This window comes from Sciurus carolinensis, chromosome 18 (assembly GCF_902686445.1).
Source record: "Sciurus carolinensis chromosome 18, mSciCar1.2, whole genome shotgun sequence".
NCBI lineage: Eukaryota > Metazoa > Chordata > Mammalia > Rodentia > Sciuridae > Sciurus > Sciurus carolinensis.
Window position 1 is genome coordinate 7,934,401 of NC_062230.1, and position 22,674 is coordinate 7,957,074.

A 22,674-nucleotide genomic window follows, 5' to 3' on the forward strand; every position below is an offset into this window, starting at 1 on the left:
CTTTATTCTTCTTTTCAAACACGACTTTGGTTGTTATTTGATGTTATTTTTTATTTATTTGCCAAGCAGATATATTTTTTAAATTCTTATGAGATTACAGAGATCTTTGTGGTGTAACTGGGAGCATATCATCTCTCTGTTTAAGAGCTTCTCAGTGCATCCTGTACCATTTAGGATGAAATCCAAATTCCTCACCTCAGCTCCTGGCAGCTGGCCCGGCCTACCTGCCCACCCTCATCCTTTCCAATGCCCTCACTTCTGGGCTTGGCTTATGTCACTTAGTTTCTTCTTTCTCCTAGCTCTTTGCAAATGTTGACTTCTCTGGACACCCCTCCTTGTCCCAGGGATTGAAATCGGAGACTTGCATGTGCTAAGCATATAGTCTGCCACTGAGCCACTGAGTCACATCCCCAGTCCCTGATTCTTCCATTTTGAAAGTTGTTCCTGCACATTCTTCACCTGGTTTCTCTCACCCTCCTTCATATCTTCCTAACTATTGGGTGGAAAGAGCACCCTTGAGTTCCCTCTCAGCCCCCAATCCCTTGAGCTTTGTTTACTGCAGCACGTACTTACCTCAGCACAGAGCCTGGCGTGCAGTAAAGTGCTCAATAAATGTTTGGAACATGGAACATTTCAATGGGTATTGATTACTCGATCCGGCTCTTTCCACCCAGTGAGTTCAGCGTGGACTTCTGGACTCAGATCCCCTCCCTTTGAGACCCCACCCCAACCCTGGGTGTCCCCTTCCTCCAAAGGAATTTTGAGACCCAAGAGTCAGCAGGGTGATGTGAAAGCTGAGAGCTGTGAGGAAAGGTAGAGAACAGTGCTTTCCAGAAGGGCTGCTGACTCCCTACCTCAAGCTCACAGTACAGAGGTGGCAGCTGGGGGGTGACAGAGGAAAAGCCCAGGTCGGGGTAGGCAGAGGTGGATAGAAGGAGGACCTGGTCACCTCTCACCTCAGCCCTGTCTAGGTAGAGTTGGTTATTTTCCTCACCCCATTGTTGGGGTTTACTGCCCAGCTCTCCACCCCACCCACAGTGGCCTCATCTGTTTGTCCTTGTTCCCAAGTTTGGACTGCCACCCTAAGGCCTGTCTGGGCAGCAGACAGGTGTTTGAGGATCCTGTGCTGAACGCCTTCCCTTTCTCTCCTCCAGGACCTGGTGGGTAGCTTGCCTGCAGTGATGAGTACCTTTTTCTCCTGGATTCTGGTTCTCTATCCTGGAAACTCCTACTGGAGCCAATCAGAGAAGTCAGGGGACCATTCCTTCAACAGGCGTTCCTTAAGGGGAAGAGGGGGAGCAAGTAGAAAGAGTCAGGACCACTTGAGATATTGGCTTCGCTGTCCCTTCTTCATGAGCTCTCTGGGCAGAGAACATAGGATCTAGCAGATCCTTGTGAACCCATGGCAGTGTAGGAGTAGGCTTCAAAATCCCGTCCTGCACCTCACCAGGCCTTACAGAATGCATAGCTGACTTCTAGAGACATGAAAACTAGCAGTCACAGGAATTGGAGCCAAACCAACCTCTGGGCTCAGAAAGACCTGAGTTCAATTTTGCTCTTCCTGACTGTGCAACCTTGAATGAGTGAACTAACGTGTCTGAATCTGGCTTCCTTACATGGGAAATAGCTAATTTGTTTCATGCCATTGTATGAAATGACAAGTGCTTTGCTCAGAGGCTGGTACCAGTATGAACTGGCCCACAAAGGAACAGGTCTTCTCCTAAATGTATTATTAAAGTGGATCTTAAACTGTGGTCTGGGGCCAGCAGCAGCATCATTCCCTGGAGACCAGTGGAAATGCCAAGTCTCAGGCCCTGCACCCCTGATCTACTGAATTGAACCTCTGGGGTGGGGCCGAGCAATCTGTTTTAACAAGCCCTCTGACGTTTGCAAACCACTGCCACATTGAATGGGAATGTGGACTGTCAGGATTCTGAAGCCCAGGACAAATCTCAGCCCCACAGGAGTGTGTTAAAAATATGGATTCCTGGCCTAAAAACCAGATGGGGCGTGGAAATCTACCTTTTAACCAGAGGTGAGTTTGATAGGGGAGGAAGGGGCTGCCCCAGAAGCTGCCCTGGGGGATGGTCGTGGAAGACACCTTAGACCTTGAAGGCTAGGATTTGGGGACTTGAGGGCGCCCCTTGCAGGAGCGGATATAAAGCTGGAGAGAGGAGGCGGGTCCTCTGACGCCCCTGCGCAAGGAGTCTAGACTCATCCCAAAGTCAGGGAGGCAGAGGGAAGATGGGGTACAAAATGAACGAGGCTCGCACACGACTTGGACACCTGCCCAAGCCCCTGACGTCACCCGCTAGCTGGGCCCGTACACGCAGTCAGAAGGGGCGAGGCCGCTGGGGCGGAGTCTCTCCGGCCTCCGCAGAAACTCCGCCCTCGGTCTAGTTCGACCACTCTGGGCGCCTGCGGGTGAAGGTGAAGGGGCCCGGCCAGGGAGCATCCCGCGCTGCGGGACCCGTGGGCCGAGGAGACGGCAGGAGCGCCCGCAGGTCCCAGCGAGGGCGCCTAGACGACAGGTCACCTCGCAGTCCTGAGCGCCGGGTGGCACGGCGCTGAGCGCTGCTCCCTTCTGCCCCACCGCCCTGGGCCCCTAGCTGGGGAGGTTGGTTTCAGAGCGACAGCGAAAAGTGCAAGAAGGGGACCTTGTGTGGGAACAGGGAGGCAGCCCTGTGAGGGCCCTCCGAGTCCTCTGATCACCGGTCCTGCAGCTCCTCCTCGCAGCCCAGAGACACTAGTCGATGGAGGAGCCCCTGCCCTGGACCCTTAAGCATATAAGTTCTTCTGAGCAGGGAAATGGCCATTAGTGACCCTGGCTCTACGGGAACAGTTAATTTCTGGTTAAAACAACTTCTTCACTAGCTAGTGGAACCCTGTCCCCTGGGCGGGAGCAGCTGGCCTCTGTCTCTTTCCCTCCCTCCTGTGATCACCATCATTAGGGGACATACACCATCTCATTTAGACCTAAGGGCAGGTCATCAAGGTTGCATTTCCATTACTCTCATGTTCCAGATCTGTCCTCTGTGGCTCAGAGAGGTTCAGTAACTTTCCCAAAGCTGAACAGTGATATCAGACCGGACACAGGTCTGCCAGGCCCTAAATGCTTATCACTGACCCCTGCTTTCCCCACCTCCCTGTGGGTCTCTCTGTCCTTTTCTCTGTCTCCCAGACCCCTGCTCCTTCAGGCCTGCCCCTTATCACTGTGCAGTTTGTGCGGGTACAACTTCAAGATGTAGTGCCATTAGGGCAATTTTCCATCAGATGACAGTCAAAGGTTTTGAGGAAGGAGCACATTTTCTTTTGGGCCACCCCACTGTCCATGCAGCCATCCTCCCACCCTTCTTCCTCCTCTCCCTGGTAGTCTGGGGTCCTGATTCTACAAGTACCTGACTTCCTACAGGGATCAAGGAGATCTTCATGAAGTCTGGCTCAGGGGCTCCGATTTCCTCTGGAGAGATGATGGTCCCTGTGATACCTTGTGACACACTTCCGTGGAGCCTGTACCTGTCAATGAGCACATGTTACCTGTATGTGTGCACACCCTTGTCTGCCATGCATGACCACCCCATCTCTATCCTTGTGCAGGTGGACAGAAAGAACAATTTCCTGGTGGGATTCTTGGGGTGCACAGGTGGGCACAGGAACCATATGGCCAGACCACACAGGAAATGGTGACTCATTGGTCCTCCAGGCTGATACTACAAGGGCTGAGGGGAGACACCCTCTCGGTTGCAGAACTACAAGGGATATCTTGCAGGTTTGGGGGAGGAAAGTGGATCTGGAAAAGATGAATCTGGTCTCGGAGCACAAGGCTCACTTGTGGATGGTTCCAGCATGAACTAGGGCTGAGATGATGCTGGCAGTGGGGTGGTAGAAGCTGGCCTGGGTTCAGGAGAGGAGGAGGATAGAGAGAACTGGTCTCCTGGAAGTGAAGCAGGGGAGGGGGATCCCTGGTCTGAGGGTGGAGAAAGAAGAGAAGTTGATGCTCTTGGGGAGCCCTAGCCTTTGCGCCCAATGCCCCAGCTTATCTCCAGCCATGACAGAGCTCTCTGGAATTCTGGGGCTCCCTGGCTTCCTCTGTGTCTCCATGTGTCCTGTGTTGCCTGTCCAGCCTCAGCCCCTCTCACGGGATGCTCCCAAAGCACAGAACTTCTGGAAGGGGCTCCATCTGCCCTGCCCCTTCAGCACTTCCTGCACGGATCTTTCTGCTTCTAGGATTGTTTTCTACTGCCATCGAGCAGCTGATTTCCAGCATCCTAGATCCTCAAACCTGCTGTTTGGGGCAGAGGGTACTAGGGATTGAACTCAGAGGCACTTGACCACTGAGCCACATCCCCAGCCTTATTTTGTATTTTATTTAGAGACAGGGTCTCACTGAGTTGCTTAGTGCCTTGCTTTTGCTGAGGCTGGCTTTGAACTCAAGATCCTCCTGCCTCAGCCTCCCGAGTCACTGGGATTACTGGTGTGTGCCACCTCGCTCAGCTAAACCTGCTATATTTAATCTGCATCGGAAGGCTTGTTGCCTCCTGCAGGGCCTGCTGAACCTGGCTGTGGGTGTCCTCTACCCATTCATCCTGATTGGCTCTGTTTGGGAAGATGCTGGTGTGGGCAGGAAGAGAAGTCACCTTGGCCATTGGGAGAGAGGATGCTGGAGTCCAGGGAGGACAGAAAAAGGGGGACTGGTGGAGGCAGGAGATGTGGGGGTGGTGGGGAGCCGCTCCTGGGTGGTGGCAAAGGACTGGTATGTATGTGGTGGGGGGGTTGGTTCTCTAAACTCTCTGGGACAGAAGCCACTCAGACACTAGTGCAGCTTCCCTGCCCTCATCCAGAAGAGGCGACCAAAGCTCAAGAGGAGAGAGATGGTGTCACTGGAGCGGAATCTAGGCCTTTGACTTCTGCCCCAGACCCAGTCCTCTGTTGGATGCAAGTCGCTCCTACTTCTCTCTGTCCCAGGGAGCGGACTCTGATCTGAGACTGCAGATGTGCAAACAAGCAGGGTAGTGTCTTCAGTGCCACCTCATCTACTTCAGTGAGGAGGCATTTTCCCCACAGTTCCTACTGTGACAGCCCTGCAGCCCAGAACCAACCTCCCCTCAACTCCTTGCTTAGCTCTTTGTTTTCAGGATAACAGACCCTTCCCTGCTTCCCGCTAGCCTTTCCTCGGCCTGTGGCGCTTGCAGAAAATATACAGAGGGCAGCATTTTGGGGGTTTTCCCAGGTCAATGGACTGACAAGGCGCTTTTATGGGAGGGGCCTGGGTTCTGATTCCTTGGGCTCTGCTAACAATCTGGGAGGTTTGTCTTTCCAAACTTGGTATCTAAGGCCTTGGTTTCTTGAGCCCACTTCCTGGTTGCCATGGCAACCCGACACTTGCCAATCATGACTGGTGACCAGCTGTGTGACTACCCCCTATATCTCGAGATGTTTGAGGTCATTGGCATGGTTGAACATAGACCCTCCCTGTCAATTTCTCCACTCCTTGGTACCTTCCCTAACCCCTGACCTCCGTGGGGCATGGCCCCCCTATCCCAATTCCCCCAATTAGAGGGACCCTGCACAGTCACTCCTCCATGATCCTTGTGCCAGGTTTCTTCTTCAGGGCCTCCAACACAACACCTGTTTCATGTGGCCCACCCTTTCTCCTCCTGCCCCTGCCAATTTCCCTTGGCAACTTTCTGGAGACTGAAGAGACCCTCTCAGGAGGAGGTAACCCTTCAAGCGAAATTCTTCCCTCTGTGGAGCTCCAGGGCCCTGATTCTTGCCCCTCAGATGTAGGGGCGATGCCAAGGTGATGCTGAAGGAGACCCAGGGTGATGTGAGCCTGAGATGCGCCCGGGCCTTCCCCCAGTTGTCTCAGTTTCCAGTGACTGTTGTAACAAATTGCTCAATACTCCATGTAGGCCTGCTGAATTCTAAATTGGGGATGGATGCTGGTCGGTCAGGATGGATGTTGCCAGGAAACAGGAGAAAGTCATGGCGAGTCACGGTCAGGGCTGGGGGCCTCATCAGTGGGGTAGATCCAGAGGAAGGCAGGAGAGTCTGGAGGCAGCCACCCTGCTCAGATCCAAACTGGCCCGAAGTCAAGATGGGCAGGGGCAGGGGCAGGAAAGTCTCCCTTTGACTCCCAGAGGGGAGAACAGTGAACTTCTCTTCTTCAGTCTCCTACTTCCTTTCAGGGTTTCCTTCAGGAAGACTTCCCAGCTCCAGGCCGAGCTGATCCATCCCTCTGGGGGCATTCACTCCCTACACGCTGCTTGGGCTTTGCCTCGTTTTTCCTGTGGGCCCCTTTCTGGCCTGGATATTAGAGCTCATGCTGAGCTCTGGGAGGGCAGACGTGGCCCCCTTCCAAGCCACCCACTCTTCTCCCAGGCCCTGGCAAATAGCAGGTGTCAGTTAGCCGGGGGCAAGCATGTCATCTGCCCCATGGGGCTCTGAGTTCCTTAACAGGGGCCACATTTCCTACCTAACTTGCTTTCTCCACTGTTCAGGGTTGGGGTCTGGAGCGGAGGTTGGAAAGGGGTGTGTGCTGGACCCAAGAAAGCAGAATCCCAAGGTGGGAAGCTCCCGCGTTGGAGCCCCCCATTGGAGAGACTGGGAGTATTGAGTAATTTGTCCTGCAGCATCTATTTATTACATCCCACTCATCTTCTGCAGAAACAATGAAATGGAGACCAGAAAGGATGTCCCAGAGGACCTGCTGGAGGAAAGGAAAGCCAGAGAGAGCATCAAGGGTGGGAGGTAAAAGCACGTGCCTGTGGTCCCCATCGGCTCCTGAAAAGCAAGGATCTGACGTTGTGAGGGCTTCAACTGGGCCCTGGTTACCACTTGAAGCAAATCTTTCTCCCCATTTTTCTGAGGAGAAAGGGAGGGCTTCTGGGGGAGAGCGAGGATCCCCAGGTCACGTGGTTGGTAGGCCCTGGAGCTGGGATTGAAATCCACGCCACGCCCCTGCACGAGGAGTCTGGCGCAGGACTGAGAGAAGCAGGGATGCAAGTGTCTCGGCCCTGCCCATTTCCACACTGAGCCCATCCCCAGGTGCCGAATGTCATTGCTGCATCTGCTCCTGCCACCCCGCTGCCCCCCACCCCGGGGTGCCTAGGAAGCCTCTGCAGGGTCAACCCTCTTGCCACAGGCCAGCCTGCCCAGTAGCTGGCAGCTGGAGTAGGAGAGAGGGCAGATGGAGAGGGACTTCCTGATACTCCTGCCCAGGGCTCTTCAGAGGAGCTGGAGGGTCTCATTTTGTTATGGAAATTATCTAGCCCTCCAGTTTCATCTTCTGCCCTGACTGCCAGGCAGCTCAAGGCTAAAGTGTGGGCCACATTGCAGTAACTAATCTTGCCTTAAGTTTCTAGCATGGTTCTCTCCTTTTATACTTAAAAGTGAATATTAGCCGGGTTGGTGGCACATGCCTGTAATCCCAGTCGTTCAGGAGGCTAAGGCAGGAAAATCTGTACTTCAAAGTCAGTCTCAGCAATTTAGCCAGGCCCTAAGCAATTCAGCGAGACTCTGTCTCAAAATAAAATATAAAAAAGGGCTGGGGATGTGGCTCAGTGGTTAAGGGCCCCTGAGTTCAATCCCTGGCACCAAAAAAAAAAAAAAAAAAAAAAAAAGAATGTGACGCTGACATCACAGGAGTGCTGACAGGATTAAAGAAAAGACTTTGCATCTTTCAGAACCTACTGAATGTAAGGCATCTGCTTGAAACAAATCCCTCTAAGGTATTATCATTCCCATTTTGCAGATGAGGAAACAGAGGCATGAAGAGGTCAAGTAATTTGCTCAAACCGATACAGTGAGTAGGTCTAGGAAGCAGGCCTCATGCTCGGGTGCTCTTTCTAAGATCTAAAAGATAATCTGGGAGAAAGCGTCCTCCCATGAATGACATTTCATGCAGCTGGGGTTGCTGTTGCTATTGCAGGTTTGCAACACGCCTCCTCAACACGCCTCCTCCATTAAGTCCCCAATTGTAGCTCTCCTCTGAGGGTCATTTTGCTCCCCCCACTCCCCGTAAGCTCTTGGGGTTGTTCCTGTCATTAGGCTGAACCCAAAGAGCAGGCCAGTAGGGGACAGGCTCTGAGAACCATGATGCGGATGCTCACAGCCACGAGTGCCGAATGGGCCCTGGGGATGGAAGTGTAGGACTTTTTGAACTTTCTGGGAGAGGCAGTATTGTTGAATGGAGAGAATTGGGCTTAGCACCTTTGGTCTGGTTATACATCCTGTGTCCCCTTCCTTATAGTGCGACCTTGGGTAGGGAGTCAGATAATTTCTCTAAACCTCATTTTCTTCATCTGTACAATAAGGAGATAATAAAAACTTTTTTCATGAGATGTGGTGAGTGTGTGTGTGGGTGTGTGTGCATGTGTGTATGTGTGTGTGTGCATGTGTGTATGTGTGTGTGTGTGCATGTGTGAATATGTGTATATGTGCATGTGTGTATATGTGTATGTGTGTGTGCATGTGTGTATATGTGTGTGTGTGCATGTGTGTGTGTGTGCATGTGTGTATGTGTGTGTGTGTGCGTGTGTGTATGTGTGTGTGTGTGCATGTGTGTATATGTGTATATGTGTATGTGTGTGTGCATGTGTGTATATGTGTATATGTGTATGTGTGTGTGCATGTGTGTATGTGTGTGCATGTGTGTATGTGTGTGTGTGTGCATGTGTGTATGTGTGTGTGTGCATGTGTGTATATGTGTATGTGTGTATATGTGTATGTGTGTGTGTGCATGTGTGTGTGTGCATGTGTGTATGTGTGTGTGCATGTGTGTATATGTGTATGTGTGTGTGTGTGTGTGCATGTGTGTATATGTGTGTGTGTGTGTGTGTTACTGGAGATGAAACCTAGGACCTCACACATGCTAGGCACGTGCTCTATTACTGAGCTTCGGGCCTTTTTCATTTTGAGGCAGGGTCTCACCAAGTTGCCCAGATTGGCTTAAAAAACTTGCAATCCTCCGGCCTCAGCCTCCTGAGTAGCTGGGATTATAGTGTACCACTATAGTTAAACCACTGCATCTGGCTCACTTGGTGAGTTCTAAGGGTTAAAATGCTTCACAGACTAAATATAAGGCCTCTTCACAAAGAGTGTTGTCACCATGACCGGCTGACTCCCTGGGGATGGTCTCAAGAGCCTTTACCCCAGTGCCCCATTTCTTGGACTATGGCCTCACCTTTTATGCCTTTGACCCTGCCACCTTTCACGTGGCCTCTGTCTGCTTTATTATAGCTCCAGTGGTCTTTGACTAGTCTTTCCTTGGGCTCTTTTAGGCTCCAACCAATAGGTGTCAATTGCCTGGCACAGTGGCACATGCCTATAATCCCAGCAACTCAGGAGGCTGAGGCAGGAGGATTGAAGGTTTCAGGACAGTCATAGCAACTTAGTTGCTGAGGCCCTCAGCAATTTAGTGAGAACCTGCTTCAAAATAAAAAATAAATAGGGCTGGGGATGTGAGTCCATGGTAAAGAGCCTCTGGGTTCAATCCCTGATGCCCCCCCCCCCCCAAAAAAAAAAAACAAACACAAAACAAAAACTGGCATAGGTCAACCTATTCCCAGTGTTGACGTTAAGGACACCCCCTTCAGGGATGCAAGCTCAGGCCACACTCCAGTGCTCTAGGCCTTTCTGAGTCCTGCTCCATTGTATTCTTCCACCTGCGCCCCATCCTCAAAACCTGTTTTCTCTTTTCTTTTCTGGCTTTATCCAGTTTCCTTATTTTCCTTTTTCTCCACTCAACCAGACTGTGGACAACTTCTTCCAAATGAGACCCTGCCCCCTCCTTCCAACTCTCCATCCCTCAAGCTGTGTCCCTGGAGACTCACACCTAACTGGCCTCACCTTTGGCCCTCCTCTTCCTTGTCTTGCAGCGAGAGGGGCTGGTGGAGCTGCAGTGTGCTGGCTGCCCTGCAGCTGCACCCCACTCCCTAGGTTCCTGTCTGTTCTTCTGGGTTGGGAGGAAGGAGTAGATGTGGGGGTGTGTGATGGCTTCAGCTGAGGCACCTGTGATTGGGTAGGATGGGAACAGGCACCCTGGGGCTGGATGTGTGTGTTTGGGGGTGGGCCACTCACAATGTGACAGGGACACACTTCCCTAGGGAAGTGTCTCTGCCTTGGCTCCCCCCAGAGCCAGGAGCCAGTTTGAGTGGGAAACAGGAGATGAACACCGCCCATAGGAGTTGGCAAAGGGTGTCTTTGACCTGTCTTGGCCCTACTGGGGACACCTTCCTGAATCCTTGTTCTTCCTCTCCTACCCCACAGGTCTTCTCATCTGCCCTTTGCATCAACCATCCCATGATCACTGCATGCTGGAGGCCTCCACATCCAGGGCAGGGCCTCTGACCCTGTTTCCTGTTCCATCTAGCCCACCCAATGTCTGGTCCAGCAGGAAGCCCAGGATGACCCCGAATTACCCCTGCTAGCACCCAGACTCACCTTCTCCAAACCTGCATCCAGTTTTGGGATTGTCTTCCAGCAATCTCGGGTGACCTAAGGGAACATCTCTATCTGGTGAACTCTAACCCAAGATAACCTGAAAGTCTTAAGTAGGACTTCCTTCTGAGGAATCCTCTCTTTCCCTCTTACCTCTCCCTACCGGCTCCTGGATGGTGGAATCTCCTCAGACTGCAGAGTGGAGAAGGTTTTCTTGGTGAGAGCTTGGGCAGGGTTACTTCTCTTGGGGTCAGAGAAACTTTTTTCTCTTCTTTTTTACTGTGTGTGTGTGTAACAGTTCCTGGGACACCTGGGATATATTTATAATTTTCTCTCTCTCATTCTTTTTTCTTTTCTTTTTCTGGGAGCTGGGAATTAAACCCAAGGCCTCCTATATGCTGGGCAAGTGCTCTACCCATTGAGCTATAATAAATCAACTAAATTAAATCTCTCTCTCAATCCACTCTTTCCCAACCTCTCCTCACCCTCTCTGGTTCCTCCCTTTTATGCCTTCAGTCAGGACTTGGTTCAATTTGGATGTAACTGGACTCCATCTTTTAGAAGAGGGTGCAGCTCTATAATGACACCATGAGGAAACTCTGAATTTAGGGATGGAGGACGTCTTTATCACCTCTCAGTATCCTCTGAAAGTTTTCTGTTTGTTTGCTTTTGTTGTTGTACTGGGGATCGAACCCAGGCTTGCTCCACCTCTGAGCTATATAGTTTTTATTTTTTTATTTTGAGACAATGTCTCACTAAGTTGCCAAGGCTGGCCTTGATCTTGGGTTCCTTCTGCCTCAGGCTTCCCAGTTGCTGGGATTAACAGGTGTGTGCCACCATGCCTGGCTCACATTAGTTCCTTAAAGTCATGTGTGAAGCTGGGTATGATGGCACGTGCCTGTAATCCCTGTAATGTGGGAAGCTGAAGCAGGAGGATTCCCAAGTTTGATGCCAGCCTCTGTAATTTAGGATGACCCACAGCAATCTAGCAAGACCCTATCTCAAAATAAAAGATAAATAAAAAAAGTAAAATAAACTGCCCACTCCTGGAGGCCTACAATACATAGCTTCAGCAGATAAAAAGTTTGTTTTCATCTGTAATGGAGCCTGAGTCAAGAGGCAAGGTAGTGACGAGATTTTTATTGTTTTGGTACTGGGGACTGAACTACATCCCCAGTCACCTTTTTGACACACGGCCTTGCTAAGTTGCTTAGGACCTTGCCATGTTGCTGCGGCTGGTCTCAAACCTTGGATCCTCTTGCCCTACCTCCCTAGTCTCTGGGACTATAGGCATGAGTCACCATAGCCAGCTAGTGACTAGATTTTTAGGGCTGAGGAATTGAGTTACTGTGTTCATGGCTGAGGGGTCCTGTAAGGTACAATATTCTTTCACACAGTCAGGCCTGAGGGACGGTTTCCAATTTCAGCTCTAACACTTCCTGTGTGGCACAGCTGCCTCAGTCTCCTTTTAAATTTTATTGCTTTTTATTTTAAATTTTCTTCATGCAGTGCTAGGGATAGAACCCAGGGTCTTGAGCATGCTAGACAAATGCTCTACCACCAAGTTCTATTCCTGGCCCAACCTCATTTTAAAAATCCAAAGCAAAACAAAAACTCTTTAGTCATAGAAATGTTAGAATGTACACAAAAGTAGAGAAAATATTATAATAAAACCCTTTGGCCGGGCATGTAGCACACACCTGTAATCCTAGCTATTTGGGAGGTTAAGGCAAGAGAATCACAAGTTTGAGGCCAACCTGAGCAATAGTGAGACCCTGTCTAAAAATAAAATCTTTTTTTTTTTTTTTTTTTTTGCAGTGCTGGGGATCAAACCCAGGGCCTTGTGCATGCAAGGCAAGCACTCTACCGAGTGAGCTATCTCCCAGCCCTAAAAATAGAATCTTAAAAAGGGCTGGGGATGTAGCTCAGTGGTAGAGCACTTGCTTAGCATGTGGGAAGCCTGGGATTTAATCCTCAGTCCTGATATAACAAAATAATCCCTGCAAACAAAAACACACAAAAGAAATGCCTTGTGTCCATCAGCCAGCGTCAGCAATGAACATTTGGCTAATCTGTTTTTATTTATATATCTTTAAGCATTGTTCTCAACTCCAACTTAATTTTTAACAAAAATTGTTGGTTCACATGTAATCGTTAAGAAATAATAAAGATCCCTTGTATGCTTTCCCCACTTTTCCTAATGGTAGTTTATTTTTTATTTTTATTTTTTTGGTGTTTGAGATTGAACCCAGGGCTTCACAGTTGCTGGGCAAATGCTCTGCCACTGCCAAACCCAATGGTAAAATCTTGGAAAACTACATAATCACAATCAGAACACTGACATCCATACAATCCACCAATCTTATTTACATTTCCCAGTTTATTTGTGTGTGTTTGTATATGAAGGTCTGTACAACTTTATCCATCCATGTTCCATGTCCAAAGACAACGAACATCCCCACACCACGTGATCCCTGGTGTTGCCCTCCTGCCACCACAACCACCTCCTGCCAGCACCAAGTCCACTTAATCACTAATATCTGGCAACCACTAAATATTTTCTACTTACAAACTTTCATCATTTCTAAAATGCTGTATGAATGGAATCAGACATGTCACTTATGTGATTGGCAATTTTCATGTCAATAATTTGTTCCCTATTTTTGCTGATTATTTTTCTATTGTACGAATGTACAACAGAAACACAGTTTAACCCTTTATTTGCTGAAGGACATTTGGGTAGTTTCTGGTTATTATGTTTTGTTTTGTTTTTTTGCGGTGCTGGGGATCGAACCCAGGGCCTTGTGCTTGTAAGGCAAGCACTCTACCAACTGAGCTATCTCCCCAGCCCTCTGGTTATTATGAATAAAGCTCTGAACATTTGTGCACAAATTTTCAAATGCCCAGGGATATGAAATTCAGACCACATGTTGGGGGCCAGGAGTGCTCACTGAATCTGTCATTATAAGGGCTTTTCAATGGACAGAATTAGGATATAGATTTAAAATTAAGGTAAAATATACCATGAATTCATACAGATACTTCTTATCCAAATTCAAGACCACACAAATTTTGAGTAATATCATTCACTGATTTTGCATCTCCTACACCAAAATTCCAGTTTTAAAAATAAGGACACTATTGCTTTATCCTACATATTTTCACATCTTCCCAACAAGAGTACTAAAACTGATTTAAGATTTTATGGCAATTAAAAAAATGTCAGTTATTTTTGTTCTCTAGGTAGATGTGGATGTACAAATTAGTTTTTTGTTTGTTTTTTGTTTTGGTCATGCTGGGGATTAAAATCAGGTTGCATGAATAATCTACTACTGAGCCATATTTTCAGTCTCCAAATTACTGTTTACAAAACTCATTTCAAAAGAGTTCCCATCTAAGTAGTTATATCACCAAACTAGATACACATTTAACTTTCAATTTTTAGAGATTTATTTTTCAAATAATAAGAATAATGTAAAATATATTATTACTAAATTCAAATACATTAAACAAAGTATATTCAGAGACATGTAGGCTCTTCGCCCTTCGTTCTGGTCTTTCCGTCCCCAGGTCACTATTTAAGTAATTTATACTTCCACTGTTCGCTTATATTTAGACTGTCCTATTCCCTTTAACAATCGAGTAAACCTTATTCCTGACTTCAACAGGAAAGACTTTAGTTTCCCCATTGAGATCCTCCTTTAAAAATCTTTTCTACATTTTATTTTGTAAAATGTGGGCTATGCTATCCCTTCGATTTGATTTTCACAGCATTTCCTGGGAAGATAAAGTAAACGATGTGAAACTCTCAACGTGCCTACTGACAGATCATCAATCAGCCTGGTCCGGGATAGCCTCAAGAGTCCTGAGTACAACCTGCTACACTTTACACAAGAATAAACGGAGACTCACAGAATTGAGGGGACCTGACCAAAGGAACGTCGGAGCAGGTGGGCGCTCCAACCCCCCGCAGTGCAGCTGTCTTCCCAGCCTGGACGAGTTTGGGGCCGGGTTAAATACGAAAATTTTAAAAAAGGAAAAATTGTACCGAGCATACAGATATCTAGTGTATACCAATCAATATTTCAGGTCACCCTCGAGGGAAGCCAAGCCACAACATGTTGCAGAATGGGTGAGCGCCTGGCGGGAGCCTGGGCTGGGGTCCACCAGAGCCTCGCCTGGTCCCGGGAAGCGTCGGTCGGAGTTCCGAGGTGACGGAACCGCGGGACGCGGTGGAGGCCCCGAATGGGGAGGTCTCGATGCGTGGACACTGGGCGGTTTAGTTAAGGTTGCCCCTCCTGGCATCCCAGATAGAGGACGGACACGCTCGGGACCACAGTACAAGCCAGGAGAAGATCCAGAGAGTTAGGATCGCCAGGCCCAAGTGGTCCGGGGGAACCCCATCGGGCTTCCAGGTCTGGGGCTCTAACACCACCCGGCCTGGAGGCGGGGCCAGGTTCTCGGACGGAAGTCCGCCGCGAGACTGGGGGCGGAGCAAGGGAACTGACACTATAGGAGCGCCAATAGGCGGGGCGGGGGTGTTGTCCCCGCCCCTGTGGGTAAGAGCTAACGGTTTCCTGCGGCGGCGTCCGTAAGGGGCGGGGGAGTGGAGGAGTAGGTGGCGATCCTGCTGCAACCCCAAGATGAGGGGCTGCGGGGAGTCAGAGCTGAAGTTCGTAGAAGGGGAAGAGGCCGTGGAGGCCCCGGGGCCACCCCCAGAACCACGCGTCCAGGAGCCCCGAGCTCCAGTGCCTGAGCCTGGCCTGGATCTGAGTCTGAGCCCGCGGCCCGAGAGCCCCGAGCCGCGGAACTGCAGTCCGGGGCGGCGGAAGGGGCGGGCGGACCGGCGGGGCGGGGCTCGGAGGGGGCGGCAGGTGAGCTGGGGGGAAGGTTTGGCCCCAGTTGCGCCGACGGCCTGGCGCGTGTCTCTTCACTGTGCCGCTCTCTGCTCCAGGTCCGTTTCCACCTGGCGCCGTCCTCCCCGGTCCGTCCCGAATCGCTGCCCGCGGCCGCTGCACCTAGCGACAAGCCCGCGGCGCCGCAGGAGCTGGAGGCGCCCGCGCTGCAGAGTAGCTTGGCCCTGAGCCTCGAGCTGCAGGCCGCGCGGTCCGCATCCGTGGGCCAGTTTGATGCCACGAAGGCCGTGGAAGAGCAGCTGAGAAAGTCTTTCCAGATCCGCTGCGCCCTGGAGGACAGTGTGGCCGAGGGTGAGCGGGGCGAGCGGCCGGCCGGGCGCGGGAGTCAGAGTGAGGAGCGCCACTCACCCCTACCCCCTCTGCGCTATCAGGGCTGAACGTGCCGCGCTCCAAGCGGCTCTTCCGGGACCTGGTGAGCCTGCAGGTGCCGGAGGAACAGGTTCTCAACGCTGCGCTGAGGGAGAAATTGGCGCTTCTGCCGCCGCAGGCCCGAGGTCCGCCCCCGAAGGTGAAGGGACTAGGGCTTGGACTTCCCTTGTGTCCCCTACCCTCGCGGACTCTCCTTCCTCCCAGTGTGTAACCTTGCTTTGGCCCCCAACTCAATAGGAGCCACCAGGGCCCGGGCCAGACATGACCATCCTGTGCGACCCGGGCACACTATTTTATGAATCTCCGCACCTGGCCCTGGACGGACTGCCTCGTCTACGACTTCAGCCCCGACCCCGCCCTTCAGAGGACACCTTCCTCATGCATCGGACACTGCGGCGGTGGGAAGCTTAGACCCCAAAGATCCGTGGATTTATATTTTTCTGTTAAAAACTTTCAGAATAAAATGGTTTTGCTAACAAATGGGACTCTTTGGGAGCCAGAATGGGACTGAAACACCTCCAGGGGTTTGTCCACTTAGGCAGCATGTTGGAAGCTGCCTGGGAGTTTTTGGTCTTCTTTGGGAACTTGTAAAATAAGCGCAAAATTTCCTTTTCAGGGATTAGATCCCCATCCCCTGTCTATCTCTCCTTTCTTCAGTCACAGTCACCACTTTTGCACCCTTAAAATATTGCAAACTAGGGCAGGCATAGATCGGTGGTAAACTGTGTGCTTAGCATTCATAGGGCTCTGGGTTCAATCCTCAACACTAGCCCCACAAGTTTTTAAGACTTTGGCGTTACCCCATTAGTAGATACAATTTTTGTTTTTATGTATCCGTTAAAAACTTTTTAAATGAGGTACCCACATGGGGGTCTCCACCTGTTGCAGTTTATGGAGGCCTTCATTAGCTGTCTCAAGGTATCTGCAAGGCAGCTGCTTGCTTTCACCTTTTAAGGGCCTGGCCCATCTTATTTACACTTGACCCAAAAGTGCTCAGTATTTGTTGAATCAATGTTCAAGGCTCCAATAACCCTTGACAACCTGAAGGGTTTCAAACTGCCTGTCTTGAGTCCACAGCAAAAAAAAAAAAAAAAAAAAAAAAAAAGTGGTGGGTTTTAGAGGGGCACCAGTGCCTTTGGCCAAAGTGCCCTTTTCTAACTCCACTTCAGCCTGTTAAGACTTCCAAAGATAGCCTTCTGCCCAAGGATCCTACAAAAATATTTTTCAACAGGGTTTTTGGGGAAGTCAGATTCAAGTTGTACATCAAAATTTGTGCCGCACTCCTTTCTTGACCAGAGTACTGTGAACCCAAGTGTAGATGCGATTAGCACCCAGCAATCTTCCCAGTCATTGAAAAATTTCACTCTTGAGACCCTAGGGTAGAAACGGGTTTGACTGGGGAGGCTCCATCCCTTCCCCAGGTGGAAAGAGCCACATGCAGTTGTGGGGGGCCACTGCCGTAGACATTAAGTTTATTGTGCTGTTCTCACATTCCAAACCCAGCCCCCGCTCCCACTGGGGGACAGCAGAAGGAAGGATTTTCACAGTACCTGTGTGCCTCCCTGCCACACTTCCCCCTCTAAACCTCAGTCCATCTATCCATGGTTCACTGAAATGCAGCTAGGGACAAGGCTGAGGAGAAATAGGAATCTCCTTGGCAGAGCAGGAGGAAAGGGTTAGAGGTTTGACATTCCCCACTTCCCATGCCCTAGGAGAACAGAGTTCAGCAAACAGTCCATGCCATCCAGCCCAGCAGGCTGGGGGAGAAGATGATGATGGTAACTCCACCGAAGCTGGGCTTGCTGCTCAGGTGCCAGAGGATAGTATAGGGAGGAGGCTGGGGCAGCAACTTAAGAAGTCTTCTTTGCAGATCCAAGAAAGGAAACTATTTTGGAGTCAGAAAGGAAAGACTGGGATGCTTTCCTCTTTCCCCAGGTCCTTAGGAGCAGCAAGGGCAGCCTCTTCACACTTTCGGTTCAGGGGCCACTTAGTGGCTGGGGGAACGGGCCTTGTGGAACAGGTACACAGGTCGCTGGAAGCCTAAAGGGAAAGAGTATGAAATCAGAAGGCAGGCTGACAGGATCCTAGGACTCTCCACCTGTGCTGCACCTTTTCTACCAGGACCAGCTTTCCTCAACTCCAAGAACCAACCTTACCTTTGGAGGTGTTGTGGGGTGTGGCAACGAGCTCATAGCTGGAGAAGCCCACCTCTGGGGATGTCAGGTAGGAGCTGAATTGTTCTGGCTTCAGCTGGATTCGATAGTAGTTCTTATAGATCGTTTCCTGGGAAGAAAGGCAGGAGATCACTTCTGCTTGCTGCCTCCTTCCACTACCCAAGAATGGTGCTCACCCAAGGGGTCTTTCCCCCTCACTCACTCACTCTGCTTCCTTGAGACCTTTCTTGCCTCAATCAAAAGATCATTCTCATTTCCCCAGAAACCCAACTTACCGTAAGAGTCTTTCTCTTGCCATAGGATGACCATGGTTGGGGCTCCAGGACCAGGATGCCCCCAGGGCGTAGATGCCGGTAGATCCGGCGGAACATGCGCTTCAGTCCTTCATCTCCCCAGTTCAGATGCACCCACTTGGTGAGGCTGAGGCAGAGCACCACGTCATACTCAGGTCTTTGGGCCTCCACTAGCTCATCTCGATCCAGCACATAGTTACCCTGAGGGCAAGAACTGGGGGTGAAGTCCACAGAAGGAAAGAACCGCCACTGGCCCTCACAAAATGCTCTGCAGACTTGAGGTAGAAAAGACCTTGGGGCTGTGAATATAGCTCAGTTGGTGGAGTGCTTGCCTCATATGCACAAGGCCCTGGGTTCAATCCCCAACACAAAAAACAAAAATAAAAACAAAAAACAACCAACCAACCAAACAAAAAAAAACCTCCAGTGTTTCTTCTTCACACTATGGTCACACTCATCTCTGACACTCCTTACACTACCTTCCGAAGGTGCCCTTCTTTCAGTCTCATTTTCTCTTTATGCTTTCCTGCCTCTGCTTGCTACTGGTGGTAAATCAAAACAAGCTCGAAAGGGAGCTTGGTTAATTTTAAACTGAGCAAATTATTCATGAGATCTTCACAGCTGGGGTCAAACTGCAGTCAGAGACTACTGGGGTGTTCTCAAGACCTTGTTCTGTGTATTCCCACCTACAAACATGCAAGGGGACCCAGCCTAGGTTTCAAAAGGAGACCCGTGGGTCTTTCCCTAGGTTGAGGCTGGCAAAATGTCAGGCCTGTTCTTCATTTCAAGAGAAATCAAGAGCCACACCTCCTAGGAAACCTACATAAGCTCATCACCACCCTCTGGAAAGTCCTTTCTGTGGCCTAACCCAGCACGTTGGCAAACATTCCTGCAGATGACCTAACTGGACTGTTCTGTGGGAAGTTATGTGCAGTCAGAAGACAGATGCCCTGCCAGGCTCACTATTCTCTCCTGCCTTGCAAAGATGTCTGACCGTTCCCCCACCCACTACACCTAGGGTCAGTGTGGAGAAGATCTAAAGTCAAATCACCAGGTTCTCAACCACTGACTTGTCAACGAACTCTGTATCTAAGGAAACAAAAGCTGAGGCAAACAAGATTCTTATCAAAGGGCAGAAACTACAAATATAAGTCTGTCACTACTAGTGTCCCTCCAAGAAATTCACCGTTGGAAAACAACCCTCATGCTCCCTCAGCAAGTTTAAGAACAAGGTTCCATCTGGACTGAATCCTTTAAGTGGCAGCAGCTGCCCTAGAGGGAAGATGGAATGGCCTGACAGCCTAGTCTGGGAACCCAACAAGGGTCAGCCCCAACCACGTTGGGGAAGAGATCCCAGCAGTCAGGAGAAATGACCCCCAGGCTAAAGCCCCAAGGTAAAGACCCTACCTTTCTGGGTTACAGTAGGGGAGAGACACCTAGTATTAGTCTCATCTCTTGAGGAGTTAGTTCTTAGGAAAATACCTCTGGATCATAACCTTCCCCTCCCACATTCCCATTTAATTTCACCTAAATATCCCATCCCTATTCCAAGAGCCCTAGGACCCTCTTACCGTGACGAAGACAACATTGTTGGGGAAGACAGATGTGTCCGCTCCATCCAAGGGCACTTGGGGTGCAGCGATGGGACCCCGGCTGGCTGTCAGTGAGGCTGGGAAACAGCTCCTTTTCCGAACAATGGCAGTCCCTTCCTCACCCTCTGCCCCTGGGTCCCCCTCAGAAGTCTGGGGCTGGAGCCGCAGTTCCTCGGACAGGTAGTGTCGGATATTTTGGCGGGCTGAGTGGATGAGCCGGGCATCGATATCCAGCCCCACCATGCGGGATGGGCCCCACTTGCAGGCAATGCTCAGGGTAAGATGGCCCACATTGCAGCCCAAATCTAGGATGTCCCGGCCGCGAAACCACTCAGGCTTCAACACCCGAAGGCGCCCATCCTCACAGGAAGGATTGCGGTACCCATAGTACTTGCAATAATTCCCATACTGGAACTTGCGCTGTTGCTTTTTGAAGCCTGCTGCAGGTCGTGGGTGGTGATGGTGGCGGCCTACCCCACTCCCTCGGCCCTTTTCCTTGGAACCCTGGCCTCCACCCCTAGCCCCTGCCTCCGACTTGCTGGAAGTCCTGCGACGTTTGCGATGTCGGGAGGAGGAAGACGAGGGTGCAGAGGTAACTGAGGCAGCTGGAGGGGCTGAAAGGGAGCCTGAGGGACCCTGCAGGACAGATGGAAGGGGAGACACGACCTCATCCCTGCAGTTGATGGCTGTGTTGAGTTCATAGGGTTGGGGGGCATCCCGGTTCTGGCCCCTGTGCCGCTGCTGCTGTGTGGTGCCCTCCCCGTGGAGTGAGGGGGTGAGGGGGGCTGTGGGCAGCACGGCATGGCTATCGTTCCCTCCAGATGCCTGCTGCTGCTGGTGGTGCTGTCCCCGGTGCCTATGCCGCTTGCGACCAGTCTTGAGTGGCGAAGCGAGAACTACTTGGGCCTCATCAGTGCAAGTATTGAGACTGAGCGGGTCAGTGATATCTTTGGGGATGAGGATCTCCACTGGATCTCGCCCCTTAGCTGGAAGTGGGGATGACTTAGGGGTCTCCGCATTGAGTGCGCGACTCACTTCCTCATCCAGGAGGCTATTCAGGTTCAGGGGATCAAAGATATTGCCCCCCAGGAGGAAGTTGGAGGGTAACACAGAGTCACAGTCCGAATTCACCCGCCGGCGCCTCTTGAAGGCCGGATGTTTAAAGCCTCCACCGCCTCCCCCTACATTACAGCTATTTCTCCTCTTGCCCCCTCCCCCCCCAGGGGCCCGGTGGGGCTGGTAGCCATTGCGCGGCCGAGGTGGGGCAGGGGGGCCCAGTTCCGTCCCGCCCCCTCCCCGGCGCTCCTCCCCCACGTCCGGGGGAGCGGCTCGCCCTGGGGGCTCAGACGAAGGGGCCTCCCCGTGCGACTGCGCCTGGGGGCCGCCCCCTCGGTGCTGCTGCCCCTGGCCGCCCCGGGGGCTGGCCGTGGCCCCAGAAGCCGGGGCCCCTGCCGAGTGTGCGCTCCGTCCAGGCCCGCGTTCCGGCCCTCCGCGGAGCTCCCGGGAGGCGGCCTCTCGGTGCGGCTGCACCGCGGGGCCGCCCCCTCCGCCCGACTCATCTTTGAGCGGCGGCGGCGGGGCCGGCACCAGAAACGGCTCCTTCTCCGCCGCCATCTCGATCATTTCCTCCCCTTATGCCGTCCCAGTCGAGGGTACCGAGGGGGATCAGGGGGCTTAACCCCCCCTTCCTGGCCCCTGCTCCCTTCCCCCCTTTCCTGAGTGCGCGCGCAGCTCTGCTCTGCTCGCCTCGCGCCCAGGCGCTCCCCCCCCCCCAAGCGCTCCCCACTCGCCCGCGAGACCAAAACAAGATGCCCGCGAGACCCGGACAACCCGAGAAATCAACCGCGCGTGCGCCGACCCCTTTCTCCACCGACACTACCACTCGGCCGCGAGCGCGCACGGCTGGCGCGCGTTCCTCTCCCTCCGGAACCACGCATGCGCACTTCGCCACCGCCCTGGCTGCGCGCGCATCAGAGTACGAACCAACTTAACGGCTCCGGGAGTTTAAATATAGTCCCCCCAAGCCCCCCAGAAGCCCACCACTCCAAAAGGGCACTCTACTTCCCTTCGCAGCTATGTCCGGCCCTACTGATATCCTTTGTCTCTGCCGCGCGATCCCACCCTCTGTAGGCGGGGAAGCTGGTGTGAAAAGGTCTCCTTGACACTCGACCCTTGTTCCTGAGGAATGAGTCTCAGCGGTCTCCGCCCGGCTCTAAACCCAACAACCTCCCTACCCCGCCTCCTTCCTCCCCCTAGTGGGTAGCGCCTGCGCACACCCTTTTGGGCTTGCGCGGGTAGCTGCAGCACGTGCTGGAGATGATGCCCCGCCTTCAGCCCTAGGGGCGGAGACTGTTACGTAGCTTCCTCAGGTTTGGTACACGCGAGTGCGTCAGCACGAATCAGAGGGGCGTGGCCCTTCCGGCGAAAGGGGCGTGTTCACGAATTATTCATGAGGGGATCGCACGCCTCTCCCTCTGGTCCACCTACTTAGTAGGGCTTCCGAGGGAGCAGAGGGGGAACCGTGAAGTAGAGGTAGGGGAGGAGTGGAAAGTACTGACCGTATTCCTACGAACTATTCTCAGCAAAATGCGATATGTCATTTTTAACTGCCCCCCCCTCGGAAATATTCTCCGAAACAAACAAACGAAAGCAGCCAAGGTTGTCCCAACTTTCCCCGAAAAAGCTGAGTCCTTCTTCCGCTCATTCGCCTTTCCTCAATCGCGATCACCAGCGGACACCACGCCTTACTCTCCGCCTCCGCACCCACGTCCAGATCCCAACGCCTCCGCCCACCACCCGGCGCCTGCGCACGAGCCCCCGCGCCCGCGGACGGCTCGCACGCGGGCCCTGCGGAGGCACACTGCGACTTCGCGCCGCCTTGCATGAAAGC

General features: G+C 51.9%; 2 protein-coding genes, 1 long non-coding RNA gene and 1 other non-coding gene across 5 annotated transcripts; 2 read left to right on the plus strand and 2 right to left on the minus strand.

The window, feature by feature from the left end:
* Positions 1–1,926: 1,926 nt before the first annotated feature.
* On the plus strand, positions 1,927–10,323 carry LOC124970327 (uncharacterized). The gene is made up of 3 exons (XR_007106102.1): positions 1,927–2,035; positions 6,667–6,750; positions 10,270–10,323. It is a non-coding gene; the product is annotated as an uncharacterized LOC124970327 (long non-coding RNA).
* Positions 10,324–13,213: 2,890 nt separating this feature from the next.
* Trnav-uac (transfer RNA valine (anticodon UAC)) lies at positions 13,214–13,287 on the minus strand. Its single transcript has one exon. It is a non-coding gene; the product is annotated as a tRNA-Val (tRNA).
* A 1,701-nt stretch (positions 13,288–14,988) lies between these two features.
* Ppp1r35 (protein phosphatase 1 regulatory subunit 35) lies at positions 14,989–16,221 on the plus strand. Of its 2 annotated transcripts, none has more exons than XM_047533601.1 (4): positions 14,989–15,314; positions 15,395–15,647; positions 15,728–15,850; positions 15,963–16,176. In XM_047533601.1, exons 1-4 carry the CDS (start codon positions 15,084–15,086, stop codon positions 16,022–16,024), a joined length of 669 nt encoding a protein of 222 aa, XP_047389557.1. In that variant the 5' UTR covers positions 14,989–15,083; the 3' UTR covers positions 16,025–16,176. The 2 variants fall into 2 exon arrangements, with proteins under 2 accessions (XP_047389557.1, XP_047389556.1); XM_047533600.1 differs by having other exon boundaries at positions 14,991–15,314; positions 15,728–15,864; positions 15,963–16,221.
* Positions 16,222–17,149: 928 nt separating this feature from the next.
* Mepce (methylphosphate capping enzyme) lies at positions 17,150–21,535 on the minus strand. The gene is made up of 4 exons (XM_047533493.1): positions 19,764–21,535; positions 18,175–18,393; positions 17,882–18,008; positions 17,150–17,765 (listed from the first exon to the last, which is right to left on the minus strand). Exons 1-4 carry the CDS (start codon positions 21,405–21,407, stop codon positions 17,713–17,715), a joined length of 2,043 nt encoding a protein of 680 aa, XP_047389449.1. The 5' UTR covers positions 21,408–21,535; the 3' UTR covers positions 17,150–17,712.
* Positions 21,536–22,674: the final 1,139 nt, after the last annotated feature.

Bases quoted from the DNA above. Each gene is read 5' to 3' on its own strand.
- Ppp1r35 (XM_047533600.1), top strand. From the start codon at position 15,084: ATGAGGGGCTGCGGGGAGTCAGAGCTGAAGTTCGTAGAAGGGGAAGAG. The intron at 15,648-15,727 runs GTGAGCGGGGCG...CTGCGCTATCAG, and splicing joins GGAGGACAGTGTGGCCGAGG to GGCTGAACGTGCCGCGCTCC. The intron at 15,865-15,962 runs GTGAAGGGACTA...CCAACTCAATAG, and splicing joins CCCGAGGTCCGCCCCCGAAG to GAGCCACCAGGGCCCGGGCC.
- Mepce (XM_047533493.1), bottom strand. From the start codon at position 21,407: ATGATCGAGATGGCGGCGGAGAAGGAGCCGTTTCTGGTGCCGGCCCCG. The intron at 18,394-19,763 runs GTAAGAGGGTCC...TCTTGCCCTCAG, and splicing joins ACAATGTTGTCTTCGTCACG to GGTAACTATGTGCTGGATCG. The intron at 17,766-17,881 runs GTAAGGTTGGTT...CTTTCCCTTTAG, and splicing joins ACCCCACAACACCTCCAAAG to GCTTCCAGCGACCTGTGTAC.